The sequence below is a fragment of the Dermacentor silvarum genome, chromosome 4 (assembly GCF_013339745.2).
Source record: "Dermacentor silvarum isolate Dsil-2018 chromosome 4, BIME_Dsil_1.4, whole genome shotgun sequence".
Classification (NCBI taxonomy): Eukaryota; Metazoa; Arthropoda; class Arachnida; order Ixodida; family Ixodidae; genus Dermacentor; species Dermacentor silvarum.
This window is the reverse complement of record NC_051157.2, coordinates 5,446,291-5,459,452: the sequence shown is the minus strand read 5'-3', so window position 1 is coordinate 5,459,452 and position 13,162 is coordinate 5,446,291. Positions and strand designations below refer to the sequence as shown.

The window sequence follows — 13,162 nt, the reverse complement described above, 5'->3', positions numbered from 1 at the left end:
AGGACCTGAGCTCAGTGCACTCATTTAGTATCCCCTATTCCTCAGCACGACTTCGTCAATGAGCCATTCCTTGTATTCCATCTAGCTGGCATCATCATATAGGAGAAGCAATAAATGCCATTTGTATATTTTCACTCGTGTGTTGTTGCGTCCTTTGTTGCTAAGAGCCAAACAGCCCCATGTGCCAACAATGTAACTTGAAAGCTTTTCCTTCCTTGCACATGGTTTTGATGCACACAGGAGGAGGAAATCTCTCCTACAGCCTTCCCGCTGGCGGTGGCCTCTTTGGGGTGGACACACACACTGGCGTGGTGCATACCTTGGCACTGCTCGACCGAGAGGCACAGGCGCAGCATGAGTTTGTTGTGTTTGTGACAGACGGGCAGAATCAGGCAGACAGCTGCCTGGTATTAGTGTGGCTCCTGGATGCCAATGACCAGAGCCCAGAGTTTGATGACTCGTGCCGAGGCCTGTCTGTCCCTGAGAATGGACCACCAGAAGTGCACGCCATGGTGGCCTGGGACCGCGATGAAGGCTCCAATGCTCGTCTGCTCTACTCTATTGCAGGTGAGCTCGCCAACTGATTAAGAATATTTATATAAAATATATATAACCTAAGAATATGTGTCTGGTTTTGTGCTGAATTTTGGAATGATTTCGTGCTGCTGGTGAAATTTAGTGCGTAAAGTGCGCTCGGGCCACTGGACGCCCAAGCTATGCAGGAAAGCCAGCCTCTCAGTAGCAAGGAGCACAAGGTTGTGAACAGCGAGACTGCACTTAAAGCACAAGGAAAGGGATGGGGGTGACTGCGCAAAAGAATCCAACTGCAATAAGAATGCTCTTTCTGGGAGTATAGGTCCAATGAGCCGATTCTCAACAGCAGTTTGTAGGTTTTATTATTTCTTTAAACATTATTCGTCTATTGAAGCAACAGATCAAACAAATAACTGCTGTTGCCTTGAATAATTCAGTCACTTGCTACTGTGAGTGACATCGCAGCACGACGAACTATGTAGGCACACTCAACGTTACTAGACTAGCTTCAGTTGTAAAACTCGGCGGCGTTGCGTGGAACCGCCACCCGCCCGCGCCTTCATGGCTGTGTCGTCGCACCCAGCTTCACTTCCCCACTAGCCAGCTACGTAAACTGGCCAGATGAAACACGCAGTGAAGCGTTGGTGTATTCTGTGGTTGGTTGTTGACGGCGGATTTCAGGAAGCATGCCATCCACGAAACTGTAGCTTTCGTCGCGCTTGTTAAGGATATTAGCAGACGATGCCGACGTGCTGTGTTCCTGACTGCAACAAGCGGCTGTCGAACGATGTCGACAGTTCGGCGCGCCACTTCTTGTGTGCTCCCAGCAATCCGACACTTCGCTCGGCATTGAACAGAGCGATTCCTCGTGCCAACCAGGAACTCTCTGCGAGATCCATGGTGTGTAATTTACACTTTCGTGAGCAGGACATTTTAAAGTGTTTGTGCATATTATCAATGGACAGACAGTTGAGGTGCCACCAGACAAGTGGACACTTGCTGAGGATGCAGTGCCGAAAGTGTTCCCGAACTTCCCTCTTATCTGTCGAACCAACCGGGGAAAAAAAAAATGCAAACGAAGAGAGATATTTGGTGACCTTTTCTGGGCCATCTTGGAAGAGCTGTCTGAGATTATGCTGAGTCGTGTTGGGTGCGCCTCGCATCACCTTGCGACAGCCAATCTATAGCTAATCGATAATCAATCAATAAACAATAAATTCCGGAAAATGCTAGGGGTGACTTGGTAGTGCTTAGTCTAGCCCAAATACGTGGCCAATACCTTGCAATAGCCAATCAATAGCTAATCGATAATCGATCAATAATCAATAAATTCTGGAAAATGCTGGGGATGACTTGGTAGTGATTAGCCTAGCCCCAATATGTGGTCAATACCTTGCAATAGCCAATCAATAGGTAATTGATCAATAATCAATAAATTCCGGAAAAGCATAACCCGTATAAGGCCAGGACCAGCTAGGTGCCAATCAGCTCCTCTGTTTCTTTAGCCTTGCGCCACTTGTGCAAGCTACGCTAATTTCTATTTAGTCACGTGCATGCATACATGCATACCTTGCATAAAAATGCATTCTTAAGCAAGGTTCCTGGAGCAGCGGCGGGGATCGAGTTTTGAAGTAAAGGCACCGAGGAAACGTGCCAAGCTGCTGTAGGTGGTGTTGGTTTCCACGTAGGCCCAAATCCTTTGCCTAGATTAGGTCCCTTGTGAAAGTCTTAGCTGTATATAAGGGCATACAGTTGTTTTTACTTCGTTTTATTTAATAAAGCATTCATTGGTTTACAAGAAAGTTGTGCTGTTATTTTTGTGGATAACAAATTTGGTCTCGCTAGCTGGCGTATAATTGCCCCAGAACAAAGCATTAAGCAAGTAAAAGCAGCGAGAAAACGTGCCAAGCTGCTGCATGGGAAAAGTAAGCGTGAAAGGTTTAGGCGGCAGGAAGAAACACACGACCCTTAAAAACGCAGCTTCTGCACTTCGTCGTATGCGTTTCTTTCTATCGTGCAGTTTACCGTTCTTTCAGTATGAAACAACTAGCCCAATATATGTTATCGCTGTAGGTGGATACCAATTTCGCATGGTATCACTAATTTGGACTATAGGGAGAACGCCAGCGAGCATGAAACACGCGCAAGCTGCCCGTCCGCACGAGCTCAAGGCTGCGGCGAGGCGTCTCCAGTGGAGCGTGATGGAACAGCGCCGCCATCTGGCGGCTGCCCAAGCAGTGGCGACAGCGGCAGTAAGCGCACGGGCGGAGAGTTTTACAACTGAAGCTAGTCTATGGGCACACTTGCGCGATTGACGTCAGCTCTCTGGCTGAGGGCACGGCGCCCATGAGGAGAAGGGCGCAGGGCGTGTGGTTTGAAATTTCAGCTCTTTTGTGGCGCGTAGCAGTGTAGTACTTTGCAGGCACGATCGTTAGCGCGCATTGTATGCAAAGCTCTTGTAAGTTCTACATGGCCAGACCTGGTGAGGGGCCCTTTAATTTTAATTCAATGTGAGTCATAATATGTGACAAACATGGCAGCAAGCAGCGTGAATAGCACTCTGACTGTGAGCCACACTTTCGACTTGTAATGGACGATTTTTTTGCTGGCTACCTTACTGATGCACTCATTAGCGAAAAGCAAGTATACAGTCGAGTTCTGGCTCTGATAAGACCAATGAAATTGAACAAATACGTCCACCGCACTGTTGCTTTGATTGGCAGTACTCACCTAATGCTACCGCACCCCCAAATCTAAGGCACTACCACTTTTTATGTGTTCATAGTGGAAAACAAACTTTCAAAAGAGAATAAACTTTCACTTTCACTTTCACCCAAATCAAAGGTGTACCCAGTTTTATACAGTCAACTCCCATTAATTTGACACTGATGGGACCGAGGAAATTGATTGAATTATACAATGGGTTGAATTGAACAGTACACAGAAAAAAGCGCCAGTACACATCACTGATTCATTTGGCAGTACCTATTCTAACACGCCCTCGAATCAAAAGCACGCCTACTTTCTATGTGTCCGAAGTAGAAAACTAATGCAGAAATGACATTAGAGCTGCTAAAAAAGTAGGAATACAGTGGAATCTCGATGATACGATCACGGCTAATACGAATTTCCGGATGATACGAATTTTTCTGAGGTCCCGGTCGAGCCTCATTACTTTGCAACGCGCTAGAGAACGGTTGTTACAAATCGATTTTCGACCCGCGTAGGTTGATACAAATAAACGCCGCCCCACCGATGGCCGCGAAAGATAACAGCGAGTAGTCACGCGCGTTTTTCCTTTCTCTTTTGGTGCGGAGGCGCGGACGCGGCACCGGCCAGCGCGGAAGCCGCGACTGGGCGCGAAGAATTTGAAGCAGCGGCGCTTTTGTTGCTTTTGCGCTTTTTTGTCTCCTCGCTCGCTGCGGCGGCCGCTCTTCCCCACGCGCGGCCGCCGCAGCAAGCGAAGGCTCGTGCGGTCTATGGCTTCAACGGAAACTGAGCGGCGTAAGCACGGCACATACAAAGGCCAGAGCCGTGTGGAGATCGCTTTCAAGATACGGTGCGCGCGACAACACCGACAGCCGGCACAGGCGCAAAGTAGAAGAACGCATTTGTTGGCGTCTGTCATCGTCACTCTCACACAGCTTTTTATCTCTGTTCACGATATGTTACCCTCTATGTGGTTTTTTGTGCTTGATATCTGGCATTTCTTGAATAACTCTGCAACCATAGCAAATGAGATGGTGGCTTACACCTAGGCCTACACCTTGCTAACTCACCCTGCAATGCATGGAAGTGTCCGTAATGCCAACAATATGTGATGGGACTTAGTTGCTACTAGGTTAGCCTGTAAAATAATTTCATCTTTTGAATGCACTTTCATAATTAAAGCTTGAAGAAGGGACATTGTCATCAGCATCATCGAGTAAGGAAAAATACTAGCTGGAAGCATAACATTAGGCAGTTCGCTTCAGCAAGCCTCTGATGCCGCCCTTAGTGGTTGCCAAACTTCAAGGCATTGTTCGTTACAGTGATGCTGTCATTGTGATCTGCTCTTGCCACCCGCTCACTCTCTCTCTCTCTCCCGGTGTGTTTTCTCGGAACACTCGGCAGTTAGAAATGACTGCTTGCTTATCACGTGGTGAGGGCCTATTTCTCACTAGCCTTTCCTCTATATTTTTTATGGCTAGACTTCAAAATAGTTGCATGACTCCCTCATAGTCTTTCTTTTTTATTCTACAGGAAACCTTGTTCTGTCATTATCTTGTGATGACAATGGGGATGATGCCAGCACTGAGAGTAGGCTGTTGCTAGCTCTGCAAACATGTTTTTGTATCTGACTGTAATGTGTAGAAAATTTTCTGACCAATACTGTTTGAAAAAACGCGCATTAAATTTGGATAAATGTACATTTATTGTAAGCTGCAGTTTTCAGTGTGAAATAATGTGACTGACACATTAGCTGTTTCCTAGTGCTGCCAGGACAGATGCTGGAGCCATTGGCATCGCCAAGGGATCTAGTGCTCTTCTTCCTTCCAAAGCATTCAATATTTGCTTCGTACCGTCCATGTTTGCGTCAACGCAGTTTGGGTAGTCTGACAGCTATGTAGACACAATCATTCTTGCGTCATCTATGTGCCGCAATTGTCTATTTGCAATGCCCAAATCTGGTCGGGTGCGCAATAAGCAGTTTAACATTTTATTATCGCTATATGTGCTAAGTTTTCTCATAAGCATGTATGAGCAAATGGACTTGGTGACACAAAATCTTGAGGTGCTCTGTAATATCAATTTTCTAACATGCATCTATGGCTATTACTTAGTCTAGAGCTGCACAATAGTTTTGAGAGAGTTCCATGCTGCGTTACTCTTTTGTCTATTTTCCTGTTAGACTTGTCTTTTTCTCATCATTGTATCTTGCAGTTTCATTTAGTGTAATCAATGACCGCCAATGATTGCAGCGGGGAATGTCGGGGACAAGTTCCGACTGGAGCCCCGCACGGGTCGACTGCTGACGAGTACACCGTTGGACCGGGAGTCGGTGTCCGAGTATCGGCTCACTGTGCTGGCCACCGACCAGGGCAGCCCTGCCCGCACAGGCAGCTGCACCCTGGTGGTGACAGTGGTAGATGAGAATGACGAGCCACCTCGCTTTGAGCAGGCGGTGTACAGTGCCAGCGTGGCCGAGGACGCTGCTCCCAACACGACAGTGCTGGCGGTGCGGGCCCACGACCCAGACCTAGGACTCGGAGGCCGTGTCTCCTACTCGCTGGCCAACGAGACAGCAGCCCTGTTTCGAATAGACAGTGACACGGGTGTCCTCACCACAACGGGGTATGCACAAGTGGAGTGTGAAATTGTCTAAGGGGTCATTGTGGCTTAGCCCTTAGATGGAAACTGTGAATTGCTAGCTTCTGCTCTTTCACTGTACTTCAGCTGCAATTATTGTTCATACTGTGAGCAACTGAAAGCTCCATTTTACAACGCAAACAGCAGCGTGAAATATTTTTTTTTACAGACAGCACATATCTGAAAGCTCAGCATGCAGTGCAGTGCATCTAGTCTGCTGCTTCTACTGTCTTGAGTTAGTCGTTCTTCAGGCATGGCGAAATTATGTCGGGGGACAGTGTGCCGGCCTGTATGTTAGGCACGGATGGACTGTTGAGATGGGTTCAATGGCTGGACCTAGTACAGTAGACTTCCGTTAATTCGGCTTTGGTTAATTTGATCCCAACCTAAGGTCCCGGCCAGCGCCCATGCATTTCTATAGGCCCTAACCTTCGTTATTTCGGTCCTAAGATTGGCCTTCGCCAGATAATTAGAACTTGACCAGTCGGTATGCACGCGCCTGAGTGCCTATGGTGACCTGAATAACGACCCCTTTACTGGCAGCATCCATCTAATTGGCAGCGCTTAGGAGACAGTGCATGCGCTAATCACACATCATCTCCTGTTGAAAATGACAATTTTTGGCCTGCCGTGGGAGGATGTTCAAGCAATAGCCATAGCTCACAATGTCTGGTCATGGTATTTACCCTATTGTAATGCGGGCATCTCCCCTCCCCCCCCTCAAGAAATTTAGACCAATTACTGCATTTGAGGCAGTTGTATGCTTTGCTGCATAACGCAGCTGTATTGCGGCAAAGCTGACATTGAAAACTGTGCAGCAAAATGGACTTCGGTAAAATGGCCATTAATGAGCAACACACATTACACTTGGCCGTATTTCTTCCCAAAAAAATTGGGTGCGCGTTAGATTTCTACTTTCTTTTTGAGCGTTACTGTAATTTCTATGTCAACTTTCTATATTGGACACATAAAAAGCGGGTGTGCGTTTGATTCGTGTGCATGAATGAGCGGTGTGTAGCTAACTACTGAACACAAAATGGCGACCTGTAAAGAGGAGAATGGGTGACCATAAACGCGGGAAGAAGGGAGCTTCAACACGCAGGGGTGGGGAGAGGGTGAGGTTCCCTAGGAGATATTGAAACCTTGAATGGTGGAGAACCTTGCCTTGAAGGTTGGCTTCACGGCAGCATGCATCGTGCTGTCTTGAAATGCAGCTTCATGGCAGTGCAGGCTGCACTGCCATGAAGTTGAACGTGAAAGTTGCATATAACCCGTGCCCCGATATTACTGTCAATTTTATTTTATTTTTCGTGCGGGCTATACATGCAAAAATACGGTATAGGAGTGCAACAGGTGTTGGTCAGTACGAATGTATAGGACCTGAAAGGATTAAGGCCCTAATTTGGGTGAGAGCTGCATAGGTACATTGCAGCTGTTTTTTGTTGCAGGCTGTTTGACCGTGAGAAACGTGCCAGCTACACTTTCGAGGTGCTGGCTTCGGACAATGGCCGCTACCAGGCCCACTGGGCCCATGCCCGTGTGCAAGTCACCGTGGTAGATGTCAACGACAATAGCCCCCGCTTTCTTGAGTTCCCCTATGTGGCCCACATAAGCCCTCACGCCCCCCTTGGATCCCAGGTGGCCCTGGTACAAGCCCATGATGGAGATGACGGTCCCAATGCAGACGTGTTCTATACGTGAGTGTGTTTGCACTGGCTCCTATCCCAATTTGTCTGTGTTTCCCCTCGTTTGCTTTTTCTCTCGTATGTGGAACTGTCATTTTAGAAATCCGGTGATAAGCAACTTTACTGTATATTTTTTTTAAAATTACGGGCCTATTTTTCTTATTTTTCTTACTCTGTTGAATTAATCAAGCATGTCATTCATAAACACATAATGAAATATCTCAAATCCAATGACCTTCTGGTAAAATTCTTAGCATAGGGTTCGTTGCAGCAATGTTAGTGTCACAACTGGTTGAATTGCTGCACAACATTCTTAGCAACCTTGATATTAATAACCAAATTGATGCAATGTTCATGGAGTTCTCAAAGGATGCCTTTGACATCATTGTACATGCTAAGCTGTTGTGTAAATGAAATCTCATTTATAAATTCGATAGCCAGATTTTTTAATAATCGTTTGTTGTTTGTTTTGTTTAACTCAGGGACTCCTTCAACTGCAGAGCTTACCTCTGCAGGTAGTAACCTCTTGTGTTTCTCAGAGCTCTGTCCTTGGATGTTTATTATTCTTATTTTTTGCCAGTAATTTACCCAGCTATGTCACTTCAAAGGATTGTTTGTTTGCTGGTGATTTTGTCCTCTACAGTAAAACCTCGTTAATTCCGATTTCACGGGACTGACAAAAATTTCCAAATTAAACCGAATGTCGAGTTATCGAGAGTGTCAAGAAAACAATAAACAAATGCTTGCTACGTCAACACGCTCTTATTTACTGAATTAATCAGCAAATTCTGTTTCTATTTTGCACAAACGTAATGCTGAAGCTGCAATTCTTGTCATCTCATGACCGATAGCGCTCGCAGCGGCGAAGGCCTCGCGACTTCCTTCACAGCGCGGCCACGGCGCGCGTCTTCATCTGAAACACGCTTCTCACTATACCGCGCGCACATCCCGTTTATTTTTTTGCCAATGTCGCCGGGTCGCCCACCGACACGATGTCGACGGTGCTGTTCATCCTCGACAGCTTTGCACTGAATAAAAACGAAACTATTGTTTGCCGCAACCGCAGCCGCTGTCAACGCGGTAATGCACGGCGACCTTGCGGTTCTGAAGTTGCGCGGCTGACACACGCACCGAGTCAAAACGAAACTAATTTTTGCCGCTACTGCTGCTGACGAAACCACGGTCACTATCAACACGATCATGGATGGTGACTACGCAGTTTTGAAGGCATGCGGCCGACGCGCTTACCAAAAAGAACAAAGTCAAAAAGAAACTACTTTTTGCCGCAACCGCTGCGGACGAAACCGAAACCGCTATGACGCGATCATGGATGGTGACTACGCAGTCACGAAGGAATGCGGCCAACGCGGTGCTGTGTGCGCCGGCAAATGCAAGAATAAAAGCTTTAAAGCCTCCAATAAGAACGAAGCATTCTGGCGTTGCTGTGATTCCCGTATGATTTCCACTGATGGATATATGGCGATGCGAACTCCGTAACTTCATTTCAGTGGACGCTAACGCCGTTATATCTTTTTTGCGGGCGCTCCGCGCCCCGAGAGTTGTTCAAATTAACCGATGTGCAGCCAAATACGTCTGAATTAACGAGAGTTTTATTGCATTAAATAATGGATACGCATGCCGGGACCAAAGGACAATTCCGAATAAACCGATTTTCCAAATTAACGAGAGTTGAATTAACGAGGTCTTACTATATTAGATAAGTTCATCTTTTGGACAGAGAGAAGCTTTTTATTGGAAGGCGGAAATTCTTGCTTCATAGAAGTACAGATGTAGTTTGATTATGTACTGGAAAATATAACCTACAGTCATCACGTACTTAATAGCTCGTGGTTTTATTGTGATACCTATTACAGTGTAGACCGCTTATAACGTAAGTCGCCGGAGTTGCGAACATCCGCACTATAAGCGGTACCGCACTATAACCAAAGCAACAATTTTCAAGGCCCGCACATATGGAAAACATGTGCACCGAGCCGCCACGCGTATGCGACAGTCAAGGAATGCAGCTAGAATGTTTGCATTCAATTTACAGTCGAATCTCGTTAATTCGAACCAAATCACGCGGCGGCACCTCCGACCGGCATTGCTCCGGCACCGCCATAGAGTAAAAGTTTAGAAGAGACCCCTCAATGTCGCGCGCGAACAACAACAAAAAAGAAAAGAAAAACAAAGAAAAAACAAACTCAGCGGAAATTTCACCCTCTCTCAAGTGGCAAGGTCGCCGATTCTGCATTGCACTGGAACATGCATGTACGTGCCGACGTCTCAGCCACGCTACCGTAGCCACGCGTAGAAAATAGCTGTGAACCCTTCTTTCTCCTTTATGCTTCCTCTATTTTCTAGTCACGTGTTGACCTTGCACGCTGCGGCTATGGCGCAGAGGTAGCCACTGTAGCAGAGGGAAGCAGCAACGCTGTCCCAGGCCGGCCAACGAAACTGCCCACGCCGCCAAACGCCCGCTTCCCGATAACAGCAGAAAACGAAACTTCGGGGAGCTGTCGCCGGGCCGGCTGAAGCGGCGGCCCCTGCAAGGCGGCGGGCGCACACGGTGACAGTCGAAAGTGAGGGAGCTACGAGGGAGGGCGAGGGGAGCCAAAGCGTCAGAGTTGCCAAGGCGAAATCCGCTTCCCTGCTGCCCTCCTCCCTCACATTCCACGGGCGCCGCGTGCGCCCTTCGCTGTGCCGTTATGGTGCCGTGACGGTGCCGCCCGCTCCCTGAAGATTCGTTTACTGCCTTTATCGCGAAGCGAGCGTTGGCCGGCGTTGGAAGTTTCGTGGCCCTCGCTTGTTATGCGTGCCGTGATTTTTCACGACTCGCACTCAAGATTCTGGTTTCAGCCTCACTGGCTGTTCGTTCGCACCACGATGCCCTTCTCCTCCACTTCGTCTCTTTCTTCCTCGAGCACTCCTTGAGGCACTCGTTTGAGGGGAGCGTTCGCCGTCTCCGCTGACTTCCGTACTCCCAGGCAGCCGGTATTTCGTTTCCCGCAACTGCACTATAAGCGATACGTGTATACATGGAGTACCATGGGAAAATTAACGGGAGTCTGAAAAGACCGCACTATATCTGGTCCTGCACTATAAGCGGTTACGTTATAAGTGGTCTATACTGTATATGGACACTCCAGGCGCATTTCTGCCGTCACCGTGATGTTCTGTATAAAGTCCAAGCGCGATAACACCGTGGCATCCCCATTAGAGCATCCCCATTAGATTCTATGGCATTCGGGCAAGGTAGCATGACGTCATGGATCGAAGTGCACAGGCCTTGCGCTATCTAGGAGGCATTGGCTGAGGATGGTGGCTTAATACTAAGCATGCAAGGGAGGAAAGCGGAGAGGAAGCGCACTGTCTTGCACCGCACGCAAGGAAGGGGGGGTGGGGGGGCAGTGCTACTCCAGCAGCGGCTGCGTATGGCACGCCTGAGCGTGGCCGCGCGGGTCCTATTATGAAAGTAATCTGCGATGCATACAGTCAGCCGCGTGGGCCCTGTCTTGAAAGCGATCTGCGATGAGCACTGAGTCTAGGTGCGGCGAGGGCTGATAGGTTTGTGTGCACTGTGCTCTCGGCGCTTAGTTCGCGTTGAAGTGATAGGCAGCATGAAGGTTAATTCACTTACGTCTGCTGCCACTCTTCCTCACGCCAGCGTTTTGACAGCAAGTGTCCGTGCTCATTGAGTGAAATATTGTCGCAATGCAGAAGAACAGGACAAGCAGACAAGAGACGATAACAAAGATGTGTTGTTGCTGTTGGTGCGCTTCCGCCACCATGTTCTAGTGTCAGCGGGTGCCTTCAGCATTTGTCTTGCATAAACTACATTTGTGCTGGTTTCCGCCTCGCAACATTTTGGTGGAAGTGTGGGGTACCAACACGGAGCTCCGCAGCCGTCGCCGCGTGAGCCCTGACACGATGACCGACGGTCATCCTGTCAGGGCTCTTTCAAGGTGCCTATAAGGAGGTGGAAAATGCCCTCTACAAGTGGTTTCTGGGTGCGCGTGTCATGAACTTGCCCATCACTGGGCCAATTCTTGCCACAAAGGTGAAGCAGTTTGCCCTACTCATCAGCAATGAGGACTTCCAGCCAGGTGCCGTCTGGGTACAGCACTTCAAAGAGAGGCACGGCATTGTTTACGAAGCCGTCACTGGCGAGGGAGCTTCGCTTGACGTGGAGGCAAGGCAAAAGTGGGTGGAGGAAACACTGCTCGCACCTTCAACAACCACATTGACACTGACGTATATTGACACCGACGAACCCGGTGTTACGTTCCCGGGAGCTGCGTTTTGCCGGCTGTTACGTCGTTTTCAGCCGGTCCCGGCATAGCTCTCATAGGACCCAATGCATTGGTAACCCCACTGTTGCGTCAGAACTGTGGGACCGTTCCCGCATCATGCATTGCGAACTGCCGCCCCTCGCCGGCCCGAGTGGCCTTGTTGACTTTTCATGTCGCTTGGCTTGGTGGCTTGACGATGGGATTGGCCGCCCAAAGTGGCGAGGGCAACACCTGTGACATTATTTTCGGTTTCCACCAGCAAAAGCATGGCCTTTGAGATTCGTATTTGCTATCTAAAGATGGTGTCTATGACACGTTAGGGCCCTATAATTGGCTTCGGCGCACAGCTGTATATAAAATTTAAGGGTGATAATGCTGTCGCCGCGTGCCATATGCTGTATGTGCGAGTGAAGGGGTGCGAGGGTCAGCCGACGATTGCGGCTCAATTTCGCATGCGTGAAGCAGAAAGGCGCGGAAGTGCACTACTTCTGTTGCGCGCGAGGCACAGGGGGAGGGGAGGGGGAAGGGTATTCACTCCGGCGCGGAATTTTGAAAGCGATGTGCAACGTGGAAAAAGTGTGCGCCCGCACGGCGTACTCTGGCATCAACTGCATACTGGATTTGCGTTGGAGGTAGAGTCTAGACAGTGCAGGTGCACCAGTGGCTTGTAGCTTTGTGCGTACGTGCTGTGTGCTCTTGGCGCTCGATTTGCATTGAAGCGATAGACAGCAAGAAGGTCACTTCGCTGCTGCGGCGCTTTCTCACGTCAGCGTTTTGATAGCGAGTGTCCACGCTCATCGAGTGTGATGTGTTCATGTTTGCCTGTGTGCACTGACACCATGCTTGTTAGTATAGTTAATCAGCAAATGTTTTCAAGTTTACAGGGGTGATAAAACTATTATCTTTGCTTTGTTTAGCTGTCTACGAATTTGCTATCGCAATCGAAGCTTCGGCTTTCGGGCAAAACTGCGACTTTTCGTTTTCTTTTTTTCAAACGTAAGAGTTAAAATAAAATTGTTTGCAACTAGTTCACCACTACTCTAATTTCGCAATTTTTTCTGTTTCTCGACTCTTGCGTTTCCTGGCTCTTACATATCTTTTTTTTACAGTCCCGTGAAAAATGTATCAGCGGCATTCTATTGTAATGCTGACGAAACAGGACTGTTCTTCCAGATGTTGCCATCCAAGATGTATGCACTCAAAGGAGACATGTGTAAGGGCAGCAAAAACAGCAAGCTGCACATCACTGTTTTTGTGCGCCAACATGAACGGGAGTGACAAGGGCCCTGCACTTGTCATTGG

General features: G+C 48.3%; 1 protein-coding gene across 3 annotated transcripts in view; it reads left to right on the top strand.

The window, feature by feature from the left end:
- The window catches only part of LOC119449354 (protein dachsous), a 199,696-nt gene that overhangs the window by 107,556 nt on the left and 78,978 nt on the right, over positions 1-13,162 (top strand). For all 3 annotated transcript variants that reach the window (XM_037712521.2, XM_037712520.2, XM_049665182.1), the window contains exons 15-17: positions 241-567; positions 5,496-5,868; positions 7,332-7,580. In XM_037712521.2, coding sequence (XP_037568449.1) covers positions 241-567; positions 5,496-5,868; positions 7,332-7,580 — 949 coding nt within the window. The remainder of the gene's footprint in view (positions 1-240; positions 568-5,495; positions 5,869-7,331; positions 7,581-13,162) is intronic.